We start from the raw sequence: 25,823 nt of genomic DNA on the forward strand, positions 1-25,823 counted from the left end.
GCGATTTTGTTTTGGGTATATTTATCTTTAGCCCAACCAATTTTGCAATGTCACTGATGGTAGAAATTTTAGACTGCATCTCTGAGAATGAGTGGCTAAGTAGACATATATCATCGGCATAATCTAGGTCCTCCAACCGTCCTTGTAAGCCCCACATAATGCCTCTATTATGACGACTTGTTGCCTTATGCAACAAGTCGCTCAGATGTCCTTCATGCAGCACACGGCAAGCGGCATTCCTGTACAGGGCTTTGATTAGCCGAATTAGTTTTTCAATTGCTTAACTATAATCCTAAGACTGTTAACTTGGTCAACACATGATTTACCGGAGCGAAAACCAGCTTGCTCATTTCTGAGAGATTGGGAAATTGTTGTCGATAGTCTATTGTTTATAATATGTGCAATTACCTTATTTACCATGCTTAGCAAGGTTATGCCTCTCCAATTCTTTCTGTTGGTCAAATCACCCTTTTTGGGAAGATTTATGATGACTCCATCAGACAGCTCATCCGGCAGGGATTCATGGGTCCAAAATGCCCTAATAATGGGTTCTAGCAATCGTGCACTAGTTGTTCGGTCGGCTGTAAGAAGTTCCGGAGAAATTTTATCCAAACCAGGAGATTTGTTTGGTTTAAGGGATCGTATCGAGTTGCTAATTTCACTTATTCCAGGGCAATCAGTAGAGATGCTGGTATTTGGTGTATGTGAAGCACATTCGCAAATGGGTTGACATTGAGCAGTAGGTGTTGATAGCATGCCGGAGTAAAAACTCTCCCAAAGTGTAACCTGTTGAGTTTTAGATGTTATAAGTTCCCACGCATCGTTCCTTAAAGGTTTTCCGGTCGATAATTTCCTATTTGTCAGCTTGTTAACAGTTATATACAGGTCCTTTAGACGATGGGTTTCAGCCGCTGCCTGAAGTTCATTCGCTATATTGTTTGTCCAATTGCGTTTATCCTTCCGAGCACTGCGTTTCACCTCAGAATTAAGGCGCGTGTAAAGATGCTGTTGAGTGGCTTTATTAGAGCGTGTTTTACTGGTATGCACAGCGTTCTTTGCGACTTTCCTCTGCTGAATTAAGTTCCACTTGGTATCGCTAATCCATTCCCTTCTACCAGTAGTCTTAAACCCCAGGTGTTTTTCCGCTGACTTAGTGAAAATTTCCCGGACATGTTGCCATGTTTGGGTTTCCCTATTAATTGAGGCACATCCTGATAATTCGTTACTGAATAGGTTGGCGATTTCAGGGGTTTTCAGCTTTGCCACATTGAATCTCCTCTGAAATACAGTGTTGTTCGTTCTTATAGCCGTGATTTTTATTCGCACAGTAGCAACTAGTAGGTGGTGATCGCTAGCAATATCGGCACCTCGTTTGTTGCGCACATCCAATAACGAGCCGCGCCATTTTCTGCTGATAGTTATGTGGTCTATCTGATTTTCCGTGCGACAATCAGGGGATACCCAGGTGACTTTGTGTACTCTTGGATAGGGAAATAGCGTACCGCCAATGACAAGATTATTAGTCCTGCAGGTTTCCAGAAACATTTTCCCATTCTCCGTTAGTCGTCCTAAGCCATGCCTGCCCATTGTGCTTTCCACATTGACATTCTCCGAGCCAACCTGAGCGTTAAAATCACCCATCATAATCACAATGTCCCCTTTATGCACTGTTGCTATTGACTAGACTATAGACTAGACTATAGACTAGACTATAGACTAGACTATAGACTAGACTATAGACTAGACTATAGACTAGACTATAGACTAGACTATAGACTAGACTATAGACTAGACTATAGACTAGACTATAGACTAGACTATAGACTAGACTATAGACTAGACTATAGACTAGACTATAGACTAGACTATAGACTAGACTATAGACTAGACTATAGACTAGACTATAGACTAGACTATAGACTAGACTATAGACTAGACTATAGACTAGACTATAGACTAGACTATAGACTAAACTACCGACCGGACTATAGACTAGACTATTGAGTAGACCATAGACTAGACATAGACTATTAATTTCCCATTTCAATATTCTTTTAATGAAGCAGTGTGGTTCTATTTAATCATTTTAGCAGTTAATACTTTTGTTAATACACTAAACAAAATTTTTCATGCAGAAATGCTTTTAAAAGTGTGAAGATGTTTTTAGCAGTTTTGTTTTTTTAAAATTTCTTTTCCTCAAAGGAAAGAAAATGCTTTTCTTTATTAATGTTTTTTTATTTTCATATTAAGTAGTATCTTGAACTACTTAAGACTGTGTAAAATACATGCTCATCTTTTAATGAAGAAACCATTGATATTGCTGACGATGTCAGTGATGGTGTTGTTGTTGGTCGTTCTATTGTTGCTGTAGGGTTTCTGCCATCAGATTAATATCGAGAGATTCAGATGATGTGAATGATATCAAAAAGGTTGTGACCTATCTTTAAATCTTGACATCATTTCTCTGTTCTCAAAAAACAACAACAGTAAAAAGTTTTTCTTTTTAATTCATCTATTTATTTTTTTGTACTTGTATTTTTATTCCATTCTTTTCAGCTTTGCTTATTCTCTTAGATAGAATTTTTTGCTGTACTTTGCAATTATTTTGCAATCATGTATCATCATCCATTATTATACTTACAACATACGAAAAAACCAACAAGAACAACACTATCAAACCCATTTGGTTAAATGCATGTGTTGCATGTTTTGTGCTTACAACACTCTTTTTTGTTTCATTCTGTTTTTTTTTTTGTAAATGTGTGTTTGTTGTAAGCATCTATTGTATTGTTTGGATCCTTAACAATGGTATCCTAAAATGATTTTTTTTTCTCGCTGTTCATTGTATTATCCTTTTAATGGGGGCGCGTACTTAGTCAGCATGTTGCATTTGTTTGTCATTAATTGTGTTTGTTTTCTTTTTATTATATTTTTTGTATGTATGTATGTACATTTGTATGTATTTGTTATTTGTTTGCTTGCAGCATTTGTTGCTGATTTTTTAGCGTATAGAATATTTTTGATGGATTTTTTTTTGTTTTCACATAAAAAACGCACCTTTACTAAAGGCAGCCTCCCGTGGCATTTAGGTATATATGTATGTATGTACGTTTGTATTTGGTTCCTCCTTATTCCTATTGTAATTATTTCTCCCGTTGCTCTTGTTAACATACTTGTATGTTTGAAAAAGATGTTTTTAATAACATTTTTTTAATAAAAGTGTTGTATACGATTTATTAATGTAATACATATCTACAATGATAAAAAATTTTCTTCATAGCAAAAGACATTTTTGTGATTCTTAGGTGACTCATTCTCGAGACTGTCCTTCGCATGAATGAGGTCTGTCAACAGTAGTTAGAGCTTGATATCGATATCAATATCGCGACCAGAGGAATATATACATTAATCTAAATTTTATACACATCCGTTGCCTAAAAGTTAACGAACGTGGTAAACTCACTATTGACAACGGATTTAATACAAGCAGGTCCCCAACAGTTTAATTTAAACACAATCAGGTTATTACTTTTTTCACTAGGAATTACATACTGCTAAGTCCTGGGACTTGTGTTGTAAATGTGTTTAGTAATCATTCCAAAGGAAACATCAATTGTTTTCAAACTTGTTAAGTCGTGGTCGATTTTAGTAAAATTTGTAATTACGGTCATAATGTAAGGTAAGGGTCACTGAATATATTATTTTTCAGAAAATCAGTTTCCTGGACGAAACACTTAAGAATTTTCTAATCAGTGTTAGTGAGAAATGTTATTTCCGGAAAAAATCACTTACAAGATACTTGGATCTAACTTTGACAAATGCCTGACAGTGGCAAAGAAAATGCTTCAGAGTTTCACTGTCTTCTCTACGTACTCTACATTCGCCTGAATCCGCACGTTCTAATTTGTAAAGATGAGCTCGTAATCCTTCTTTTTAACTCAGAATAGGTACAGACCATCATACTTATATCAGACTTGCTCATTTTGAAGAGATTTTTCGTCTTGCTCTCTTCAGGGTCCCGCCATAGGATCATTGTAGTTCTATCCGCCATTTCATTAGTCCAAAAGGCCTTTTAGGATTCTCTCTCACCCATAGTTTTAATTCAGCTTAAGTTGCGTCAAATGGTTATGTGTTAATCAGGTTTACTACCTTATACTTTTTTCCCTTTAAAGCTTTCGTTGCCGACTACTCCCGAAAGACCTGTTACCCATATGTTGTACACCTTACCACTGGGAAAGTATTTAGTTAAAGCTTTCTTACATAACAATACGGTTTTAGATTTCATTTTGTCACCAAGTACATACTACTATAGTAGTTTGATTATACTAGGTTAGGTTTTACAGACTCATTATTGCCAGTAGTCAAGCATTATTTGGGACTTAAATGTCTCTTTGTATAATATGTAAAGAAAGATAGTAGAAGAGAATGATTAATAATACTAAAGTGATCAGGTTATAAGTCAGCCAGTGGTTTAAACAGATCACCCTGGAGATACGTGGTAATTTGTTTCCATAAAATGTTAGCAATAGTCTCAATATAGTCAATAGTCTCAATAACAACGTTAAATAAGCTTTAGGCCAGATTCGAAATGTCTGGTATATTGGTCGATGTATCACCTTAAGATCCTCATATTTGAATGCAAACATTTGACTTATCCGATATCCTAGGCTATTATCGGACATGTTGGGCTCTTCTTTTTGGAGTTGATGGTGGGAGTTGAATCCATCAGTCGATTTCTCACCTTTTGATCCACATATTTTAATGCAAACATATGACTTATCTGATATCCTAGGCCATTATCGGACATGTTGAGCTCTCCTTTTTAGAGTTGATTGTAGGATCCACATATTTTAATGCAAACAATTAACTTATCCGATTTGATAAATTACAGCTATGTCATTATCGTTTAATGTGCTTTCCAGAATCGATGGTGGGAGTGAATCTATAACCTTAGTACTGACAGACTACACAACTACCAAAACTACCACTGAAGAAAAATTGCGACAATCCGAAGCGTAAAATGTCGTATGTGAAGTGCATATCAACTGTTTCAAACTAATAAGTTGTATTCAGTACAACTTTCTTGTGATGGTCTGCCCAGATTTCAGAGCGATCATATATTTATCAATATCAAAATAAATATAAACAGAAGTATGATTTTCTGATAGTCCTTTATGTTGGCTATTATAGGTCGAACTCTTTGATTCAGAAAAAGGACAAAACCTAACAGAATCCTAAGAAATTGGCTTTAGTTTCTCCTAATATAGTTAGGTTTAGGAATGTTAGTTTAAAATATATAACAATAAATGTACTAATAATTTTAGCCAATACTATATAATATTTCATTATTTGAAATGATATAGTTTGTTTAGCTTATATAAACAATTTATTTATTTACAAATTATGATTTAAACATAATTGACAATTTACATGCAATCTCTAGCAAAATAATATTTATATTTAAAATATTTAATTAAAGTAACTCCCTTATAACGTATTCCTAATGTAATTTGTTTATTTGAAATAACTGGAATGTATTTTAGGCGATCTATAGATCTTCTTAAAATCGAATAAGATTCCGAAACAACCTTATACCCATTTGTATATTGAAAAGTTTTTGATACAACATTTTTACGTACATTAATATGTATTTAAGGGTGTTATACATACTAGTTAGTTAAACAAACAAAGACACCGGAAGATGCAAAAATAGATATTATATATAACTTTTTTTCAATTTGCAAATAGAATACATAAGGACCTCATTTAATGGTTTTTGTTTTTTTTTGTCAAAAAAAACAAGAAACAAACAAAAATCGGAATCATAACACTTAACTGGTCATCAAAGTGGAAACATTAAATAAACATCAAAGTTCTTTCTCAATCAGACAATACACTGGCACATCCTTACACAAACACAACAAAAAGCCAAGGACTTTATACAATTCACATTTAAGAAGTGGTAAACGCATAATTTTATTCGGATGATGATAAAATCGACAAGGAAGAAACGTTGGAAAAAAAATAAAAAAAAAACTACACAGACACACAAACAACATTTGTTCACTTGATATCCGAAATACAATAATGAAATGATAATGCTCCAGAAGTGCTTGTACAGGATGAGGCCGGCAGGAATAAACAAAATAAGGAAGTTGTTTGGTTTATATTCATTATTTTAATGCAATAAGGATGACTAACGAATTGATAAGTTGAAATTGTTAAAGAGACACTGTTTCCCCAAAAATATTATTAAAAGATTTAGAAACTATGCAGGGGTCCAAACCTAAAATAAGCGATTATCTTCATGAATACGGGGCAAACTTTTATAAAAAGATGCATTTTAAATTAACGAACTAACTAACTAACTTACTAACTATCTATCTATCTATCTATCTATCTATCTATCTATCTATCTATCTATCTATCTATCTATCTATCTATCTATCTATCTATCTATCTATCTATCTATCTATCTATCTATCTATCTATCTATCTATCTATCTATCTATCTATCTATCTATCTATCTAGCTATCTATCTATCTATCTATCTATCTATCTATCTATCTATCTATCTATCTATCTATCTATCTATCTATCTATCTATCTATCTATCTATCTATCTATCTATCTATATATCTATCTATCTATCTATCTATCTATCTATCTATCTATCTATCTAACTAACTAAATAACTAACTAACTAACTAACTAACTAACTAACTAACTAACTAACTAACTAACTAACTAACTAGGTAACTAACTAACTAACTAACCAACTAACTAACTAACTAATTAACTAAGTAATTAACTAATTAACTAACAAACAAACTTACTATCTATCTATCTATCTATCTTTCTATCTATCTATCTATCTATCTATCTATCTATCTATCTATCTATCTATCTATCTATCTATCTATCTATCTATCTATCTATCTATCTATCTATCTATCTATCTATCTATCTATCTATCTATCTATCCATCTACCTATCTATCTATCTATCTATCTATCTATCTATCTATCTATCTATCTATCTATCTATCTATCTATCTATCTATCTATCTATCTATCTATCTATCTATCTATCTATCTATCTATCTATCATCTATCTATCTATCTATCTATCTATCTATCTATCTATCTATCTATCTATCTATCTATCTATCTATCTATCTATCTATCTAACTAACTAAGTAACTAACTAAGTAACTAACTAACTAACCAACTAACCAAGTAACTAACTAAGTAACTAACTAACTACCTAACTAACTAACTAACTAACTAACTAACTAACTAACTAACTAACTAACTAACTAACTAACTAACTAACTAACTAACTAACTAACTAACTAACTAACTAATTAATTAACTAACTAATTAACTAATTAATTAACTAAGTAAGTAAGTAACTAACTAACTAACTAACTAACTAACTAACTAACTAACTAACTAACTAGCTAACAAACAAACAAACAAACAAACAAACTACGAGACTGACGAGGAGAACATCCACATGGTGTCCCCTGGGATAATCCGAATTTCCGTGACCCTGAAATGGAATACCCTCTTAAAGAGACTATGAAGGGAGAGCATAAACAGGTAAACAAGAAACAGTACACAGAACAGGACTAACGGGTTGATGGGCTTCAAACGGTCTTTTACATATGTTAGATCGCTGGACTAATTTCACTACAAATAATTGCAATTTTTATAATAAAAATGTAAGCCGACTAATTCACTCATCATTCATACGTTATATAACAATAATCGAAGACGTTTTTCAATTCCAACGAATATTATTTATATAATTTTTTTTAGAAATGGTGTAACAGTAGTTCCTAAACTGATAACAGTATATTCAATTTGAATAATGAGGAATCACAACATCTTTCACAAAATATGTAAAAGACTTTACTCCATTACAAACCAAAAAAAACAAAGAGATCAAAGTACAAAAACCGACGACCACGGGTATAGTGTTAAAAGTCAATTTTAAAGAAAAGGCGTTTTGATGATTAAAGCTGTATGACAGATAAAACTGTCACATTTTGACAAAGTACATAAATCGAAGGCTAAAAACTGAGGGGTGTTTCCAAGATATAAAGACATGTGCTATACAGCGGGTGGTAAAGCTTTTACGAACATATGTTTTACATCATCAATATCATGTACCAATTTTTCTAAGAAGACCGTTAGTTAACGGAAAAATTGACCCAGTATTGAAAGTGGTAAGTACTTGCTTTGACAATACATTTGACATTTGATTAAAATTCATAACATTCTGATAGTACTCTGTCAAGACTTTGATGACATTAATAACTTGTCATCTACTTATTCATTAAAACGTTTTTTTTTGTCGAGAGAAAACTTCAAAGGTTTTTAAAAATTATTTTAAATTTCTTTTAATTATAAATTTTTTGTTAAAGTTTAATAAAATAAAAAAGTACAAAAAAACGTTAAAAAGAGAAAATAAACTTCACTTGACAAATGTCTGACATTTTGTAGTACTTGAAAATCTTGTTGAAAATTTGTTTGTTTTCATTGTTTGTGTTGTGGCATAATAGGTATGTTTAGTTTGTTATTTGGTTGGTGATACGCATTTAGTTTTATTTTTTTATGAGAAATGTTAACATAAATATTTATGTATATTCTGTAGTGCCCAGCAAAAACTTACATTAAAAGGAGTTAGCTAAAACCTATTTAAACTTATTTCACTACTTGTAGTAAAACCTAATATAAGTGGGCCGATTTTATCTTTTTATAAGTGGGCCGATTTAAACTTATTAAATATTTTAGAAAAACAAATGAACGTTCGAGATCGCCATATATTTTAACAAGGATCAAATGATTAGACAGGGCAGATTTGAAATTATCAAAATTTGTATGAAAGTAAAAATGACTTGAATTTGAAGTTTTCTTTATAGACATTGTATAGTAAGAAGTTCGCTTACAAGTTCATTAGGAAAGCTTATTTAATTACAAATAATAATAGAGTTCATCCTACACGTATACATGTTTTTGTATAATTATTGTATGAAACTCTAGATTGTTTTAATGAAGTTTCAAACGACATAGATAACATTAAAAATATAAAGTTGCTGTATCCTTTAAGAAGTCTGACACTTGCAACACCACGCACCTCATTAACAAGGGCAGAGATCGAGGACTACTAAGACAGATGAAAAGAAAAGGATGTCCCTTACATTCACTAGGTAGTGCCAGAGAACCATACAATCTGGTACAACGGGTGGCCAGTTGCCCGCAGGACTATGTCCTGGCTGGTCAGTTGGTTAGGGTTCCTTCGAGATCCACGTGGTTTAAACCCAAATTCGTGGGAAGAGTGAGTAGCGGTTCAAGGACTGATATAAGGTAAAGTCAATATTTCGGGATAAGGACGGTGCTGTTGCTGAAACAACAGATACCCCACAGAGGAGTGACTATGGGACTAAGCGTTGGAATGTACGGGACGAATGTGGGGTATGCGGGCCTTACCCCACCCGTCGGATAAATGGGAAGTGTGCTAGGTTGTCTGATGTTGGATGAAAGGTATCATATACAAATGATACCAATGAATTTTCCTTCCTTGTCCAGATATCTTCAGAGTATACTCTGTTCATATCAGAATTACCACAGTGTGTCCCTGCTAGTAACAACAAAGTCTCGGGTTATTTGATTGATTCGTACTTCGGTCTACAGCATACGTCTCTAGTTGCTGTTGCCAAATCAACAGAGGTCATCCCATTTGCGTGGTTGTAAATGTGATATTTTACATCTAGGAAGTTAAGCAATGGCCAGAGATTAGATAGCTCATGTACTTCAGCAAAGTGCTTGTACATGGACCGGCTCAATCCATGTACAGTGGTGAGTTGTTTACTTTTTACTCACCCAGTGCTCACGTAAAGTACTTCGACTTCATTTACTAGGGAGTAACTATCTGTATCTATTAACAAAAAATCTTTAGAACTCTGTGATTATATGAATAGTATATATGTATAATGGAGATGTCGGTTAGTTAGTTAATTAGTTAGTTAGTTAGTTAATTAGTTAGTTAGTTAGTTACACTTTGACACCAAAGTGTTTATAATTTGTCAATTACAGCCCTTGTTGAAATATATGCAATGTTGACATCGCAACGTTGTTAACATTGCAACAATTCGTTGACGATATCTAAATTCCATACAAATTCCATGTCTGAACGTTAACAAACATGGTTAGCTCACTATTGACAACGGATTGTTTCTAACATTACATCAGTTTGGCATACGTATGTTTATACTTTGACAACGGATGTTACTGAAAAATTGCACTTTGGTATGAATTTGATCCTCTACAAAATTTTTAACAGCTTAAAAAATTCGACATCTACCAAACATTTTATTTTAAATTTTCTATTTCAACAGAAATCTATATATGAAATCATCCTCTTTTTTCCAAAGCTTTTTTTCCCTGTAAAAAGATACAAAGATCAAAGGAGAATAAACCAGCAAACAAATAATAAAAACTGAACACAAAAATGCAAATAAATGTGTTAAACATTGAGTGGTTCTTTATGCATGTCAGTTAAAAACAAAAATAACAAAAAATACCAAAAAGGAAAAACACAACTTTTGTGGAAATATGCAACCTCCTTTTTTGCTTCTTAAATCAACATACATCATCAACACTTAAGAAAACATACATGCATATCATATGAATTCCTCCTTGGTCTTATAATTAAGTTTCTTTTTTTTCAACAATTTCACAAAGAAAGATGTTCATATTTATATTTTGTGTTCCACAGAATCACACAAACAAATAAAAAATCTCCATTTTGCAGGCACTTTTCTTCATGATCTTTGTTGTCATCTTTTTTTTTGTGATTACGTTTTTCTTTCTTTATGATTTTTCTCATGACTTTTCATTGTTGCATTTTAATGTTTACATCCCTCTTGCAACTCAACCACCAAAATGCAAAAGAATCCTTTAAGCAATTTAGAACAAACAATTGAAAAAAATGCTAAAATTCAAAACTAATTGTTTTTATTTGGGTGTTTTTTTTCGCTTTTGTTCTTCAACTTAAAGTGAAGAAAATTTGCATTTTGTCTTCAATTTTTCCATCCTGAAAATGCATTTGACAAAATTTGCATAAACGCTGCTCGTATGTTAAATTTAGTGTTCATGTTCGGGCCACTTGAAGAATGTTGTTGGTTCATCTGCACCATTGTTCTGGGTGTAATGTTGTTAACAGCTTCGCCAAGTAACATACGAAGTTAATCTGGAAAGTTCAGTGAAAATTTGAGATATTACACATGAGAGGTTGTTTTTAAATTTGAAACATAACTTATTTTCAAGTTAATTTGAAATCAGTTATTTTTTCTACCAAAAATAAGTATTAATTCAATCGAAAACGTATGTAGTATCCTATACCTCCTCAAATTAAAATTGCCTAAATACCTAAAAACAGTTTTTTATTTCTTTTTCTTTTCTTCTTTAAGTTAACATTTTTTTAAGGACTGTTTTGATTACCCTCGTATATACATGTGTGTATACTTAAGTAATTTAAATATATTTTATACATCATTTATCCATTCATCTTGCATCATGCAAGCATATAATATATTTATGTAAATTTAATGGGATATTTATTATCTTTTAGGACATCTCATCCTTTTTCTGTTTGTTTGTTTATTTTGCAAATGTAAATAGAAATTATTCAAAATGGCGTGTCTAAAAGCTGTAATGGTAGGATAGTATTTTAATATGTTTAATGTATGAACAATTTAAGAAAATGTCTACCGTTGTAATAAAATTAGTTGTATTCTATAATGCTCCAAATTCACTTCCAAATAACTTTCAAAAAAAAGAACATAAAAATTACTTTTTGAGAATGAATTAAGAAGTCGTGAATTTGGAATTAAATAAAAAGGACGTGACAATCATGTGTTAAAATCACCGCTTCTTCAGGTCTTTTTCAGTGCTTCCATGAAGTAAATTTTACTACGTTTTCGCTTCTATGGATGTTCTCTTTTTGTATCAATAAATCGGGTGTATATTGATCTTGACATTCCATTTGTAACACATATTTATATTGGTCATAAACTCACAAAAATATATTCTCGGTTCTTATTAAATTCTAAGACCATCAATCTCATTATTACTAGTCAGCTATTTTATATATTAACTAGCTATACCCTGTGTGCTTTGCTACCCAAAAATCAATTTACATACAATTTTTGTATTTAATTTATATGGTAGGATCTCCCTATCAAAAATTAACCAATATATTACCCAATTATTAAGAGTTTTTGATGCAAACATTTGATTATTCTATCTCTTGTACTTAATTCATATGGGAGGTGCCGCCAATCCTCCCTAAAAATGGTTCGTTCAATTTTGCCAAAATGTTCACATGGATATTCAGTTCTTTGTACAAATTTTGAAAATTCTAGATCTAATAGTTTCTCAGAAAAAAATATATTTGGTACCTTATTCATATGAGCGGTATCCGCTCCTATTATCAAGTCCGCTAATTGATTACACAAATGTTGACATGGATGTCAAAGTTTTTCCTGCAAAATTTTTGTATTTTAGTTTTAATTTTTCATATGTTAAGTACTCCTTATGAAAGTACGGCCATTTCTCTCCCAAATATTTATATAAATGTTAAAGGTCTTCGTGCAAAATTTTCTAACTCCGATAGTTTCCCAGATAAACAAATTAATTCCTATGAGAAGTGCCCCGCCCCCTCTTGCTAGTCGGCCAATTTTTGTCATAAATATTATATGTTGATACTAAAGTGAATCTGAAAAATTTGAGGACTCTAGCTGCTATACTTTTTAAAATATACTAAGTTTATATTTGTTTATATGGAAGGTGCCATGCCTACTGTAACTAGACTGTCCATTCATTATTATATCCGGTTATAAACTTGCTAAACATGTTTATATCTTACATTTCCTTTCGTGCCCCCCGGGCATATTATCCTTGATGACAGATCCCATCTTGGTGTAGTGCAATCCGGGGGTAGATGCTATCAATATCTCTAGTCGGCCGGGACTACAAATTTGTGTTTACAGTTTACTAAAACTGAGAAGTGGTCTATCCAGAGAACCACATAATCTGGTACTACGGGTGACCAGTTTCTTCAGGATCCACGTAGTGACTGTGGTTAAAACCCAAATTCGCGGAAAAAATGAGTTGTGGTTAAAAGACTGATGTAAGGTAAAGTCAATATTTCGGGATAAGGTCAGTGCTGTTGCCGAAACAACAGATAACCCACAGAGGAGTGACTAAGGGACTAAGCGTTGGAAATGAGTTGGTATTAATTGTATATGGTACAGGATGAATGTGGGGTGTGCGTATACCTACAATAAATGTGTCTTTTTTCTTATTAATGTGTCGGATAAATGGGAAATGTGCTGGGTTGTCTGCCGGTTACATCTCTAGGTGCTGTATCCAAATCAAGAGAGACCATCCTATCTGCGTGGTTGTAAACGAAGTGATATTTTACATCTCGGAGATTAAGCAACGGGGCAACTTCGACTTCATTTTCCTATAGTGTTTATATCTTATATTTCCCTATTGTGCATTCAACACACTAACAGATATAGCTAGATCGTTTGTATTTTTACAAGGGCCCTTCGTATCTGAACTTGAAACTTTAAAGTTCAAAGACTATTGACGAAACAAAAAATAATAAAAAAATGCTTAAAAATTTATGTTTTCTTTAAATAATTTTATTTAATTATCATAAACATTTTCTTTACTTCTTTTCAAAAATTTCCAACTTAAAAACTAAAAAATTTTCTTAAATTTTCTCGCAAAAAAATCTTTGCACAATTTTACTCAATCAATTACTGTTTGTAATGAACAATTGTTTTAATTATAATATAAATAACTAACTAAAAATAAAAACACTTATACAGGCAATAGCTTTATGTAACATTTAATTTAATTAAATTTTAATGATTTAATTTATATACAAATTTAGTTTTAATTACAATATAATAAATATAGACACACATACATATGTAAATCTACATATATGAAATTTTACATGATTATGAAAAATTCTCTATATAATTCAAGGAGTTGGGGTGGATTTTAATTAAAATTTTACTTAAATAACTTAAATTATAAAGATAATTTTTTAAATATAAAACAATGTAAATATTACAACTTAAATGCTAATAAATTCGTAATTAATTAATTGAGAGGTATGGAAAAAAATATATTTAAAACAAAAAAAAAATATATTTGATAAAAAATACAATTAAGACTAAGTAAAAGATTACTTGAGATTGAGTGAGACCAGGTGAAAGGAGTTATAATTCCAAATGTGACTATACTAAAGATCAACTTTAGAATTTTTATAATTAATTTTTACAATTATTTGTGTTTTATTTTTAAGAAGGATATGGCTGAAACCTTTAGTTAATATAAATATCTCTTTGTGTTCCAAATCTTATTCTCTTAGAGAGGAGAAATTTCTTTTTTTTTAATCTCAAAATAGACCATTGAGAGCTTGTACCGCTGTTCCCAGAGTTGTACTAGCCATGAGGGCTTTTTCGCGTTCTAATTCTTCCACATCCGTTGGATCATGTTCTTCCGCATGGAAAAACATTTCCGCCGGATTCACGGTAGCCGTTGTGCTGGTAGTTGTTGTTGTGGCAGACGCTGTTTGATATTCGGTATGAGTTTCAACTGTCAGCAATTGTTGGGGCATAGAAGCTGCTGCAGCAGCCGCTACAAATTGCAGTCAATCAATTAAAATACTCTTCGAAGTATTATGATGAGCTGAGCCGCTGGTCGTACCCCCAAAAGTGGGTGAGAGACGACTGTGGACCGTGGTAGCCAATGAATCTGCATAGTATCTATGTCAAAATACTTTGGCAATGAAGGGAACATTGTCCATGGCAGTAACGGCTGCTGCAGCGGCTGACAAACGCTGATGGTTGGTTTGTGTTAGATGCTGACTGTGATTGGTATTAAGATGGGGTGCTGAAGCGGCGGCATGTGCTGTTGCTGACGTTTGGGCAAAGTTAATGAATGCCGAACTACCGCCATAATCCGTGGCAGTTCTAAAGTTGGTAACCGAGGGTTGATTTAAATTCACTGCTGTGGGTGGGTAATTAAGCGAATTCGTTGTGTATTGAGAGGATGTATGCCAAGCTGAACTACTGCCTTCATTGCTGGACAATGGTGGTGTAGTTACATTGATGGGTGGTGACATTGAGCCATCCGATGAATTAGAATTCAATTGACTGTTGTGAAATTCTATGGAGGCTTCTCTTCTAGTGTATTCTCTACGTCTCTCCAAACGATCATTGGTGCTTTCATCATCCAACTGCAAGTTGCCACCAATATCATGCAATTTACGCATATGTTTCTTAAGATCGAAATTGCGACAGAATCCTTTGTGACAAACCCTACAGGTGTAGGGTTTCTTGTCATTATGGGTATGCATGTGGAAGGTTAAATTGTAAACTTGATGGAAGGCCTTATTGCAAATGTTACACTTGTAGGCCTTTTCCCCGCTGTGGGTGAGTTTGTGATTTTTGTAGTTGCCCTTTTGATGGAAACCTTTGCCACAGAACTCGCAAACAAATGGCTTGTAGCCAGCATGAATACGTGTATGTGTATTAAGGGTAGAGGAGCGATTAAAAGCTTTACCACATGTCTGACATTTATGGGGTTTTTCGGAGGTATGTATGATTTTATGACGACATAGAGTAGATGCTTGTCTGAAACCTTTACCACAGACTTTGCATACAAATGGTCGAGCTCCGGTATGTACGGGCATGTGTCTGGTTAGATTGTAGTGGGCATTGAACACTTTTCCACATTCAAGACAGGAAAATGTCTTCTGTTTGTTACCATTAGCTGAATTGGGACTATCATCCAAAGAACTGGGAGAATCGGCACGAACACGTTGAGGTTCTGGAGGCGAGCAGGGATCACTGATCGATGAAGAGGTGTTATTGTGACTAGAGGCAGGAGAATGTTTGCGTTTGTTCGAATGATAAGGAGTGGAAGGTGTCTGCGAGGATTCCCTAGACTTGTGGCTTACAGGTGATTTCTCCAAAGACTGGGGTATTTGGGGATGTGCAGCCGCTAAAGCCTGATGATGAGCAGCTTGAGCTGCTGCTGCAGCTGCGGCGGCAGCAGCTAAATGATGACTAGTGGTGGGTTGAGAAAGTTGTCTTCTTAAAGTTTGACTATGCAAAGTATTAAGAGAAGCAGTAAATGAACTCAAATGAGCAGCTGTAGCTGAACTGTTAGCCAATAGATTTTGCTGTTGGGCGGCTGTCAAAGCAGCATATTGAGCGGCAGCAGCAGCACACATTAATTGATTAGGAGCTGCATAGTACAACAAAGGATATTGGCTCAACAATTCCTGATGACGTGTAGAAACAAATTGCTGTACTGCCGCAGAAGAGGAGGAAGCATTTGTAGCCATACTGGCCGAGGGTACATATTTCTTAAAAGCTGAATCATAATTATCAGCAGCATTAGCAGGGGTGGTAATAATAACTTCACAATCATCACTGGTCACCTCAATAGGGCTGCAAGATCTCTCCGAATCTTGTTGTAAAGCTTGAGATGAATGAGAACGTTGATCAGGTTCCATAATTTTTGCTATGGAAAATTTCAAAGGACAATTGCGGGTACTCAGAGGTGTAGTTGTTGTTGCCGATGATGATGAAGTTGCCGAATTAGGTTCTGGTGACTTTTGACCAGCAGCACATTCCATGGTGGGACTTTTTGAAGGAGGCATGGTAACAGCTAAAACGCCCGTTGGACTGCAGGGTTGCATGCCACGAGGACTCTAAAAAGAGAAGGAAAAATAAGAAAATAAATATTAGTATAGGTTTTGATAATGGAGCGCATATTTAAATATTTAAATGGAAAATCATTGAAGCAGCAATAATACACAGTTAAATAGACCTAAAAAACCAAAACAATTAATTCAACTCGTTGACACACCTCTTCTACAACTTCTACTCAATAAAACTTAAAACTTTCCCGACGGCAGGATATCGCCAACAATAAGCTTAAGCCTGCAAAAAGGGTTGCCATAATTAAAATTGATTTTTGCATTACAACAAATGTTTGATTATTTGCTGCTTGCTGTTATATTTATTACAAACAAAGCGCGTGTTTTGCACTAAAAGAAATGCCTTTCAATGGCGTTCGGAAAAAACTTTGAGTGATTTCCGATAAAAGAATTTATCGGGTTTGTTTGTTTGAAAAGAAATTTAACCCGTGCGGTTTTAAATTAAAAATGATTGCTTTGCCCTACACTTGAGTGCACTTTTTGTATGAAACAAACATACATACATACACACACCTCAAATGAAATAATTTATTTAGAGATTTGCATTTCGTTTGTAATAAGAAAGTCATTTATTTTAATAGATGAATTTGAATAATCAAAAAGAAACCATATTGTTTTGTGGTTATACAAATAAGTAAGTCTACGAATTTGTTTTAATTGTATTTTTCTTTTTCTTTTTTCATTTATTTGGCGCAATTACATACAATTTCTTGTGTGAATATATTTGTGAATTTGATAATGATGAATTTTATTTACACTTGACTGCAAGTGTGTGATAAGTTTTCTTTTAATAATTCTCAGTTGATTTGTTGTTTTAAACCCCAAAGACTTCCTACTGTTGAAGTGTCACATATAATATGCCACATCCGTTTTAAATTCATAAAACGTACGTTCTCCGATTTGTTTTGTATTTTTCCAATTGAAGTGAGCTATTTATTGGTTTGATTCGCTATAGTTTTGAGTTGTTTAGGGAATTTTTTGTTTAGGTTTTAATTAACTCGATTTAGCACTTGAATAATTTAATGTGAAGTTTTCTTTAAGGGAGAATTTTTGATTTTAAATGATTTATTAAAGAATTGATTATGAAATTATGCATTTTTTGTTAAGAAATTTTATTTGGAAAATGTTGTAAGTGTTAAAAATTTAAATTAAGTTTTTATCACTAGAGGTCATAGGTTATTTATTAAAATTATCAATATGCAAACCGTGTAAAATACTTTTGAAATGTAACTCTTTTTAAATATGTTTCTAATTTAGTTTTTAATTGAAAATTTATAGATTTTAAAGGTTTTTCCCAAGAACTTCCTGATTTTGCAGGTCATAGGTCATTTCTTAAAATAATCAATATTCTAACACTGTGAGAAACTTTTGAAATGTAACTTTTTTTAAAATATGTTTCTAATTTTGTTTTTGATTGAAAATTTATAATTTAAAGGTTTTTTTTTTCAAAAACTTCCGGATTTTGCAGGTTTTAATGTTAAATCCCTTTTCGAATTCAAAATATTTTAATATTTTCACTCTTTTTTGATAAGTTAAGACTGTAAACAAAACTGTGGCAATATCTGAACGAGATCATATAAAAAAATTGAACTGGATACTTTTAAGAACCTAGGAAATGTCAACTTTAGGATTTATAAAATTTCTAACGCTTAATTTTAATAAATCTATGTAGTTTTTATGAAAAATCTTTATGTTTATAAACAGTTAAGTTTATGAGTTTAAAATCGCCAATGATTTAACTTCTAAAACCAATGTTCAATCCTCCCACGCTTTTATATATTTTGAACACATTTTGGCAACTCTGTTTTATAGAAAAAGTCATAAAAATTGCCTACTTTTAGGAGTAAATTTTATATATTAAAATAAAAATGGCGGAAATATGATTAAAAAATCTGCAGTCTTAAGACAAAAGATCTCAAATTTTCTATTACATTTCTCAAGTTAATTTTCAGCTCAATATAGATTTTACGGATTTTAAAATTTTCTTTGGCTGCAAATGACTCGTTAAGTTCCATAGCCAAGATCTGGAGAAATTGTTTGACTTTTTTGGTTTTAATGAATTTTGAGATCTTTACCGATTTGATAAATTCAAAATAATTTTTATACAGGAATATTTGAAAGTTCACATCACGATAAGAAAAAGTACTAATTAAAATTTTAATATTTCAAAAAGAAATTGTTGTTGCTGTAATATTTCGATTGTGGCCAATAATTTCCTCTGGGAGAAACTAAACTTTTGTTTAATGAAGATATAACTGATTTGACCTGATTTGGGCGAATACGAGTTATTATGTTCTGGAGCTAAAATTCAATTGTCGTGGAAATTTTTTCGAATATTCTGGTTCAAACTAATTTTGAACTTTTTTCGGAAAAATATAAAAAGATTTATCCTGATAAAGTAAGTTTTCAAATGAATTTTTTTTAAAGAAACATGAGCAGGTTTATATCTCGTTAAATTAAATAAAAGAAAAATTTTAAATTTTATTCTGAATTTCCCTAAAAATTTAAATCTTTTTGAACAAATATCGGTTTTTAGAAACATTTGCAAAATTTTTAAAAGTATTATAAGTTTCAATTAAAAAAAGTATTTAAAAAATGTATAACAAAAGAAATCTGTATAGATTACCGACGGTATAAACAATTTAGAAAGAAATTTAAAAAAGTAACAAACATTTTGAGAATTCTACAAAATATTCCAATTGGAACAGCCGACGGTATTTTTAAAATTTATAAAATTCAGATAAAATTTTCTTTAAAAAATTTTGTATAAAAATTAAAAGAAAAAATACATACAAAGTAGACCATATTTAGGAAAACACTCCAAGTTTATATCCAATTCCGTGGGCGCCGGGTAGTATTTGATTTAATTTAAAATAATTTTTTAACACTTTTTTTGAAATTATAAAGTTTTTTAATAATTTTTTTAGCTAAAAATTTTATAATTAAAAACTACAACTTTAGTTGCAACAAACACTTGTTTTATTATTTCTTTAATTGTATGTTTGTATTATAAATATATATTTTTAATTTATAATAAACCACGTTATTTCTTAAAAATTTTGTCAGTTTGTTTGATAAGTCTATTTTCGAAAATTTGTTTTTCTTTTTTCTTTTAGCGCGTATTTGTTTTAAACGTTTGTATGGTTGAAATACGAATGATGAGTAGTATTTGCTCAAGTATGATTAAAATTTATGAAAATTCTGTGCAAACAAACCCCTCTAAACGGCAAAAATCACACACAAACAAAATCTTAAGGGATGTTTTAAGCAAAGCAAAAGAGCAAAAGCAAAAACAACTAAAAGCACAAACAAAAATCAAATAAAACCAGGGAAAAAATATATAGAGAAACACCCTTAAATTAAACTAGAGAAGAACTTTGTAATTAATGAAAGAAAGAGAAAGTAGCATAAGAAATTCAGAGAGATAGAGAGAAAGAGTGAGAACAAGAGAGTAAATGTTAAGGAGAAATATTATTATTATTTAAATATAGGTAGAGTAGTTTTTACCTGATAAAAGAGCTAAAATACAACTGTAATATTTACAGTTATGAATGAAATTGTTTACACAAACAAAACAACTCATAATAATCTTCATCATCATGTTGCAGAAGATGATAATGATATTGTTAATAATAATGATGATGTTTATAGACACAAACACGCCCTCTTTAAATATTTATGAATATATTTCCTCATCATCAACAATAGGTAAGAAAGAGAGGGAAATATATATGAATTTTTGTATGAATAATAAAAAATGAACATCATTTTGTTTTTAAGCAAACATACACATACATTCATACATACATATGTAAATACAATGTCATCATTTCTATATAAAATGCTTTGTATATATACAAAATTTATTAAATATTAAAGCTTATATACACACACATACATATACAACTCCTTCCCCCCCATCCCCCGCAATTTAGACTCCCACAAAAGACAGAAACATCTTTAGGAGCACATCCTTCAACACTTGCTTTTCTTCTTGTTTATTGTACTACAAAGAAAATACTCACAGAGATAAAAGGATTATTTTTTTCCAAACATACAAACACATGTACATACATATGTATGTATTGTTAATATCCAGCATCTGTTTTTTGGCTTTTTTTTGCTTAAGTTTTCATTTGATTGTGTTTTTTGATAGCTTAAGGTATTCTTTAGCTCGTGGCATGCAACCACCATACATTTATTTGTATGTTGCATGATTCATTTCTAAAGTGGTTTTTTTAAGCTTTTTACGTGTTTTCTTGGGTTTATTGTTGAGTGCGACACTTTTTTTCTATATACAAATACATACATACATATGTACCTCGGTATCCTCTTTTATTGCTGCTTCTCTCGTTATGTATTTAATCGCAGGCCGTTTGTGTTGGTGCTTATAGTAGGTGTCCTTTTTTTGTTGTTGCTGCAAGTTTAAGTGGTTGTGTTTGTGATTGCATTCAGCTTGTTATTTATTGTTAACTTGAATGTTTATTTAAAATTGTTTTTTTTTCACTTTGCTCCTCCATTTTTGTTTGTTTGCCGTGTTTTTTGTTAACTGCAACATAAAAGTGGCATCTACTTACTAAAAAGCGCTCTGATCTCAAATTGAGCACTGGTTAAACATTATTTTATATTCATGATAATGATGTTGATGACATCATTATTATCATCTTTTTTTTTTTTGAAGGCAAAGTAAATAAGCACATAAAGGACATATTTTTTAAATAAGTAATAAATTCTAAATTTAGTTTAGTAGTTTTTAATATTCAGTGCCGTCGGTAGAAGTTGCAGAGAGGTCATTTTATTTATATTGATGAATCAGTATTTGATTTGATGATTAATTATATCTACTTTTCCAAAAGTGGATTCCGTGGATTTTTATATTGAATTGAATTATTCAGATGATTGTCTGGTTGACGAAGGGCGCAAACAGTTTAACAGTACAGTCGATCCTTACTCTATTTTGAAAGGATCACTCTACATGTCTCATAGAGTATAAGATCCAGTATATAGCAGTGAGAAATCTAAGAAATAACTCATCAGGATTAAATATAAAGTAATTGAAAAAAATTAGTTTCTCTTGGCGACTAGATCCCTTTGTTTGAAACGGGGACAGTATTGTGTTAAGATTATTCCATCTATTTCAGCCGTTTGATAATGAAGCTAAGAATACTACTTTTCGTAGAACCCAATGGAACTGCTACTGAAAAAGGCATTGTAGAATCCGATCTAGCTAGCTTAAATGCTTGCTTATTGACCTGTGCAGAAACCCTATTAGGATAATATCGGACAGTCAACTCAGCCAACACCGATGTCACTTATAGAGAAGAGTGCGACAAAAATAGAAATAGGTAGAATATGGTGTTGAAAGTTCTACATTATGATAGTACATTCGATCCTGACTCTGTTTTGAAAGGATCTCTCTACATGTCAGCTATAGTAATAAATAGTATTAGATCTCCCATATAGAAGTGTGAAATCTAAGTAGGTCATTGAGTTTTGACCCAAATAACTCATCAAGATTAGATATAAAGTAATTGGTAAAAATTAGTTTCTCTTGGCGGATAGATCAGGACTTTTGCAGAAAAAAATGGGAGTTTGTTTCATACTTTTCCCTTTATTTGCAACGGAGATTGAAAGAAGATGAAATTAACATTAAGATTGTTAGTAGAACCTAATGGAACTGCTACTGAAACGACATTGTAGTTCTTCTTACATTGTCCTACTAATAGGATGGTGGTGGTATAGGATGTTAATGAAGCAAGTTACGTCGACAAAAATTTCTATATTGGCGCAAATATTAAGATCAGGCTGCTGTCGGGAAGATGCTGATAGAAACATAACCCTGCTTACTCGCAAAAGACATCAGCACCGCTGTTCATTTTAGAACCATTTGCATAAATACTCGTGGTATATTCATTCGGTACGTTACCCATGAACCACTCATTCGCATGGTTAGCTGAAGACTGATGGCAGTAGATTTAGAATTCAATACGATGTAGATTTCCATCAACCAGATGAGTCGCTGCACAGCATATAGAGATAGCCAAAGAAGATCTTTAAGTGAAATGTGCAAGCTTCTGAAGGACTAGTTCATTAAGCACCTGATTTCCCATACATGATAATCTCTGAACTTTTCATAGCTGATCAACACTAAATTTCTTTTTAATTAAAGTCCACCATACAAGAAATCTGAATGTAAATATAGGACGCACTATAGCTGTAAACATCCAGTCAAATGTTGGGGCTGTGTAGTAAGCAAATGTCGCTTTACTGACTATATGACTAAGCGTTCAGTCCAGGATAATTCCTAAATATTCGTTTTTGTTTGATTATGGTATTTCGCAGTTCTTTAACCGTGATAGGCTGAATCATTGGAATTTGGGTATTTTTGGAAAAAGTTCCAAGCAAGTCGGATTCACTCCTATATCACCACCTGTGAAGCAGTTTTTAAATAGCACCAAAACATTTACCATAATGTTTATCCTGTGATGTGAATCAATTGACTTAGTTTAACTTAATTTTAAAAATTTTTAATTTTTAAATTTTTAATTTTGAAAAATTTTTACTAACCAGTTGCAGATAAATACATTTTTTTGACTTTTAGGTTAGTGAGAGCTTTTTAAATTTCAAAAGAACAGATTTCTATACAATTCAGACAACCTCATGTAGTGCTGTCACTGTAAATCATTTTTCAAATCTATATTTCGAAAATAATAATCGAATTCTTAGCCCCGTTAACTCCACCTCCGATAATCGTTTAACCGAAAGTTATTCTGCCGATTAAAATATTTTTTAATACAAGATTATTTTTTGATTAAAACAAGATTAAGGCAAATTTGAAAAAGCTTCTATAAAGATATTCTTAAAATAAAGATAAACATTCAACATTCTTTCATAATTATCAACAAAATTTAAATTAAAACACTTGTCTATGATTTAAAGTAAATATGTATGTAATTCAACTGACATTGAGTAAATAAATGTAGCACTTTAAGTGCACATTTTTGTACATTTATTTTAATTTAGTTTTTTCTTTTTTTTTTTGCAATATTTTTTTAAATTACCTTTTTATCTAATTTAAATCCTTCTTGTATTTTTTTCAAATTATGTACATTTTTATTTGTTAAGTGAGTGAGTGCCTCTTATTGCTCATGTGGAATAGGAATATCATAGTAAAAATATTTATATTTGTTGTTGGTAATTTTTTTGTTAAACAAATAAATTTGATTGTTTATATAGCTGGTTGCCATGTTTACAAAAACAAAAGCAACTTAGATAGCTACATATACAGGCAGTCGTAATACTCGTTTGCAATTATGGCAAAAACAACATCAATTTGATTGAAATGAAAATTGAAATGAATTATTTTTTTTAAAGAAATTAAGGGTAAGAGTAAGAAGTAAGCTATTCACTTATAAATGTATGTAAATTGAAACCAAGGCAGCATGAAAAGTCCTTTTAGAACTAAACGCAATATCGCTACAAGTTGCAGGAGAAATTTTTCAATTGCATATTGTAAATTTAGATAAATTTTTAAACAACATAGTATATTATAAAATAAATTCTCCGATTGCCACCTTATTATTATTCTGTACATTCATATGTACATTACCCTGGCATGTATGTTAGTAATTGTCAGTTTAAATATAGTGTAATTTATACAATTTAAAAGAGTTGGGTTGTAATGTTTTGTTGTGCAGTTTGTTGCTGATATAATGCAATAAAAACAGCAACAAAATGCAAATTTAAAACAAAAATTGTTGATTTGTTCTTTTATTTATTTAGTTGTTTTCTAATAGGGACAACAACAAATAAAATAAAGTGACATGCAAAATTTATTAGAATTATTTGTATATAATTTCAAATTTCTATATCAAGCCAATTCCAGTAGTGGACTTTGATTTATCTATATATTTATCTATCTATCTATCTATCTATCTATCTATCTATCTATCTATCTATCTATCTATCTATCTATCTATCTATCTATCTATCTATCTATCTATCTATCTATCTATCTATCTATCTATCTATCTATCTATCTATCTATCTATCTATTTATCTTTGAAATCCTGAGTAAAGACAAAAATAAGTTGACTGTTTATCACTAGTACATCATATTTATTATATTAGTATGAAGCTCTTATTTATAAATGAAAAACATACATATTTTCAAATCCTGTCATCTATAGTAAACAGTTAAAGTATTTATAAGTTCCTTTAAATAAGTTGCCTAGTTATTATCTGCAACACCTTTCTAAAACACCTACTTCCGTTTTTCGTACTTTAACAGTACCAAAATAAACATACGAGACAATCCTTCGAAGTCCGTATATGACGATTACATAAATCTTATGGATTTTAATCATGGAAATTCCACAAACCTCAACTTGAACTACTAAACCAATAAAATGATTTACACCTAAGAGGTACAACGACAACCTTCTGCCACCCATATTAACGTACAAATTAAAAATTTACACCTACATCGATCAAGATCAGGATCAATGCAATACTTACTCAATATTCAATTACATTCATAAGTACTTACTCGCATAAGGATGGTGGTGTAACTTAAAAGTATAATAATGTTAATCACACGATATTGAGATGGATCATTACACCTACTGAGAATATTATTTTAAGTTGCATGATCTGTGGTAAGTAGATGTGATTACAACATAATATTGATTGTACTTATTTGAAGAACACACACATACGTATAAAACAAAAATCATATGTATGGTAAGGACATTGGTTACTAACAATACAAAATAAGAATACAAGAGAATTGAAGACAATAAAAAATTTGTACAAAATGACTAGATAAACACATTCACAAATTGTCGAAATATATCTTAAACATATAAGACATAAGACGTTTCAATGGAGGAGGAGACTATAGACTAGACTATAGACTAGACTATAGACTGGACTATAGACTAGACTATAGACAAGACTATAGACTAGACTATAGACTAGACTATAGACTAGACTATAGACT

The 25,823-nt window shown here is 31.6% G+C and overlaps 2 protein-coding genes across 3 annotated transcripts in view; both read right to left on the bottom strand.

Annotated features, from left to right (window-relative positions):
* Positions 1-264: 264 nt before the first annotated feature.
* Positions 265-1,644, bottom strand: LOC111688096. Its single transcript, XM_046949103.1, has one exon. It carries the CDS (start codon positions 1,642-1,644, stop codon positions 265-267), a length of 1,380 nt encoding a protein of 459 aa, XP_046805059.1.
* Positions 1,645-14,855: 13,211 nt separating this feature from the next.
* LOC111676995 (fez family zinc finger protein erm) overlaps positions 14,856-25,823 on the bottom strand; it is a 52,964-nt gene continuing 41,996 nt past the window's right edge. The window contains exons 1-2 of one of the 2 annotated variants that reach the window (XM_023438014.2): positions 19,616-20,032; positions 14,856-16,813 (exon numbers count right to left, since the gene is read on the bottom strand). In XM_023438014.2, coding sequence (XP_023293782.2) covers positions 14,864-16,813; positions 19,616-19,627 — 1,962 coding nt within the window. In that variant the 5' untranslated portion in view covers positions 19,628-20,032 and the 3' untranslated portion in view covers positions 14,856-14,863. Of the gene's footprint in view, positions 16,814-19,615; positions 20,033-25,823 lie in introns of those variants that run through there. The other variant, XM_046956719.1, reaches the window with a different exon arrangement.

This window comes from Lucilia cuprina, chromosome 2, assembly GCF_022045245.1.
Source record: "Lucilia cuprina isolate Lc7/37 chromosome 2, ASM2204524v1, whole genome shotgun sequence".
Taxonomy (NCBI): Eukaryota; Metazoa; Arthropoda; class Insecta; order Diptera; family Calliphoridae; genus Lucilia; species Lucilia cuprina.